Source organism: Morone saxatilis, unplaced genomic scaffold, assembly GCF_004916995.1.
Source record: "Morone saxatilis isolate NCDOM2014 unplaced genomic scaffold, NCSU_SB_2.0 Contig8, whole genome shotgun sequence".
In the NCBI taxonomy this organism is placed as follows: domain Eukaryota; kingdom Metazoa; phylum Chordata; class Actinopteri; family Moronidae; genus Morone; species Morone saxatilis.
The window spans coordinates 7554238-7557654 of record NW_023340257.1 but is presented as its reverse complement, the minus strand read 5'-3'; the positions used below and the strand labels follow the sequence as shown (position 1 = coordinate 7557654).

At 44.9% G+C, this 3417-nt stretch overlaps 1 protein-coding gene across 3 annotated transcripts in view; it reads left to right on the top strand.

The window, feature by feature from the left end:
- LOC118341935 (CLOCK-interacting pacemaker-like) overlaps positions 1 to 3417 on the top strand; it is a 7547-nt gene that overhangs the window by 2468 nt on the left and 1662 nt on the right. For 2 of the 3 annotated variants that reach the window (XM_035680354.1, XM_035680355.1), the window contains 3 exons: positions 670 to 849; positions 1983 to 2173; positions 2668 to 3413. In XM_035680354.1, the coding sequence (XP_035536247.1) occupies positions 678 to 849; positions 1983 to 2173; positions 2668 to 3413 (1109 nt within the window). In that variant the 5' untranslated portion in view covers positions 670 to 677. The remainder of the gene's footprint in view (positions 1 to 669; positions 850 to 1982; positions 2174 to 2667; positions 3414 to 3417) is intronic. The other variant, XM_035680356.1, reaches the window with a different exon arrangement.

Sequence of the window (3417 nt, the reverse complement as noted above, 5' to 3'; positions counted from 1 at the left end):
ACACACACACACACACCCCCTCCCTCAGACAAACCCCACCATCAGCATGTGGATTCATGTGGGGGAAAAACATCGGAAACACTACTCAAATGGTATAAGCTGTTGTGCAATCGACTGCACAAACAGATTAAGAAAGAATTCAGGCAAATGTTTTGACAGACAGCACTGTATTAAAGAGAAGACGAGCGACATTTCAGGAGCTGCGTAACATTAGCAGTACACAGTCGTGTGTTATGTGTGCTGCTGATAAAGAGTTATGTGACTGCATACTATGTATACTGTACTGTATATAGTATACATATACTATGTATATGTATACTGTGGTTCTTATTGTCATCTGATGCATTTCAATGATCAAAACGTGCATTCATAGCTTCAAATGAGTCCAATATGAAATCTAAAAATCTAATGTTACTTTCTAAATCATTTTGAATATGCATATTTTTTATTGTTTTGCATTATGTTATTATGGTATTTATTTATTATGATAGATTATTATGACAAAAAAAAAAAATGTCTATACTGACAGCCATAAGAGGCCGGTCCTATCCTAGCAGGCAGTGGGTGACACGCAGGGGACAACCACAGAGAGCAACTACCACAGTCTTATGAGAGCAAAACATTTTTGGTATTCAGTCTGAATATGTATTCCTTATTTTTATGTATTAGGGTGCAGTATGCCAAAGGAACAGCCCCGCTTGAGCGAGCACAGTCCTCGTGCTACATCCAGCAAGAATGCTAAAGATAAGAGCAACAGTACGACTCTGCTGGCAATGCGTAACACCAAAGACTCCGACTCCAGTGGACGGGGCTCCCGCTGCAGTTCAGAAAAAGACTCTGGCTACTCTGGTGAGTTAATGAGTAAGAATGACAATTTGCCAAGTTTTATTCCTGACAGCCATTTCCCATACACTCCCATTTGCAAGTCAGCTCAGGCAGTGCTAATTATGATAACACAGTGCAATAAATAATGGGTAGGACATTTTATTTACATGAAACAATGACAAAGAGGTTGTTTTGCTGACTTTCAGGTTTAATTTGATTACATTTACATCCACATAAAAAGTGTAGGAACTGTTAACTTTTACATTTAAATCTAAATCAATTGAAGAAAGTGAACATACACTGAAATGAATCTATTTATTTCATATTTGGTGTCAAATCCCTTGCTGCCAATGACTGTAGTCTATGACCAACAGACTGATGATGCAGCAATCCAAATACTGTACCTGCCACTCTCGCTCTTATCTCCAGTGTTACGGTAAATGCAGCAAAGTCGACTAAACTCCTTTTTAGAGAGACGTGTAACAGCGTCTCTGTCTGCTTGTCTACCGTGCTGTGTGATCGACTCCTCAGCTGGCAGCGCTGGCAGCAGCCGGCGAGAGAGAACTGCAGCGAAATCCTGTTCTGAGGCTGCACAGCGCCGTTCGCTTGTTTATTCAAACGTGTCCAAATTGCACCAAATTCAGCACTATAACTCACTGGGTCTCCAGAAATACACCCGCCAAATGTGAAGTGAGTCAGATGAACAGTTGTCGAGAAGAGTGAAGAACACACACACACACACACACACACACACTCACTCACATGCAGGCTTCGTACAGACAGCGACCACTCTGTCAATCTCTCAGTGACAGCAGAGGCAAAACCAATACAAGTTTCCATGTAGTTGTCTTGGCAACATATTAGGCCACACAAATCTAATCCAAGCCTCAGTATGTGTGTGCAAAAGAAGTTTTCAAGTGAATTACGGAGTAGAAATATGAATGTATGAAAGCATGTCGTCCTTCTTCTTTTCCTTTCTCTGAACATAAAGTACATATTTATATTATTACACACAGCATAGAAAAATAGTGTGTGTGGAAAAGTGCAATAACATCACTACTAACTTACATCACAAAAGTTCGGCTGTCCCTTTGAGCATGGCTTTACTCTGTATCTGTCAGCATTGCTCACTTCTTTCTGTTCCAACTTCCCTGCAGACGGCTCAGACTGGCAGCAGACAGATGCAGACGACCAGCCGAGAAACAACAGCCAGTGCAGAGGCCGCAAGCCTGCAGAAGCTTTACAGCCAGGTCAAAACCAAGAACCTGGCCGCGGGAATCCTGCCCGGATGCCTACAGGCCAGGAGCTCTCACCCATTTACATAATCAGGAACACAGTGCTTGAGCAGGTAAGATAGGCCTAGGTGCAGACAGTGAGGTCAGGAATACACACTGTTCCTCTGCTGATAATGATTCTCGTCAACTGTGAAAGGTAAGAAATGAGGTGTGGCAGTGGAAACCAAAACCTTGGCACAACAAGAGCTGGGAGTGAGGCAAGTAGGGAGATGAAGGATGGCATGAGTGATTTATAAACAGGCAAAGTGAGGCATTATGTCAAAGATAGGCCAGGGTGACTTACTGTTACAGAAGGAGTGGCATGCTTTTGACTTGCATGTTTTTTCCTGATTAAAGCCAAAGTTTTTGCAGAAATGTATTATTTTACTAAAAAGGGACCCTCGTTTTCATCATGTATCTGTCAGAAACAGAGAGGAACAAGAGTATGAATATGTAATAGCTCCCTTTCTTACAATTATATTTCTTTATAATGTACTAAATTTACTCAGGCTGCTTCTAATACTGCCCTCTATGTTTATCCTATTCTCCTTCCTCCCCATGCCACCAGCCGGACATGATCCAGAAAAGAGCTCAGCTGCCCCGGAGAAATGGAAGCAGGGAGACCGGCAGTCCTGGTGCTGCCCACATGATCCTTTTACAGCAACCCAGCCTGTTGCCGGCCACCCTCCAGCTCCACAACCCCTCGTCCCGGAAGTCCAACGCCACAGGAAAGAAAATAAATGCCACATACCTACCAATTCTCAACTCCTACCCGCGCATTGCGCCACACCCCAGCAAGAAGCCACCTGATAAATCTTCAAATGACGACTCCCAGAATCTGAGCAAGAGGGTTTTCACAGAAAACAAGAGTGATGACACATCCGTGACAGGGAATCTAGCTGAGCAGCAACTTTATAAGCAACCGAAATTAATCTCTGGGCAGCCATGTACCTCTTCAAGCAGAGATAGCTTATCCTCCACCAGTCCCACTACTGTCTCCTCAAGCCAGGGCTCCCCGTCTGGGACCAGTCTGTCCACCCCCTCCTCCTTCCTGGCAGCCAGAAGACTCCACAGAAACGGCACCACCAGTACTCGCCACCGCCGTTTCCTCAACACAGTAGAAATCCTCCGACAGTCAGGCCTGTTGAACATTACCCTGCGCACAAAGGAGCTGCTGCGCCAGAGCATTGCCACCGAGCGGGACATTGCCCAGCTCCGCCAGCACACCGAGCTACTGTGCCGGGCTGCCAGCAACCCCAGCTGCAGCCTGAACGGTATCTCAGCCTGGGATCATCTACACCGAGCCATGGCCAAGTCC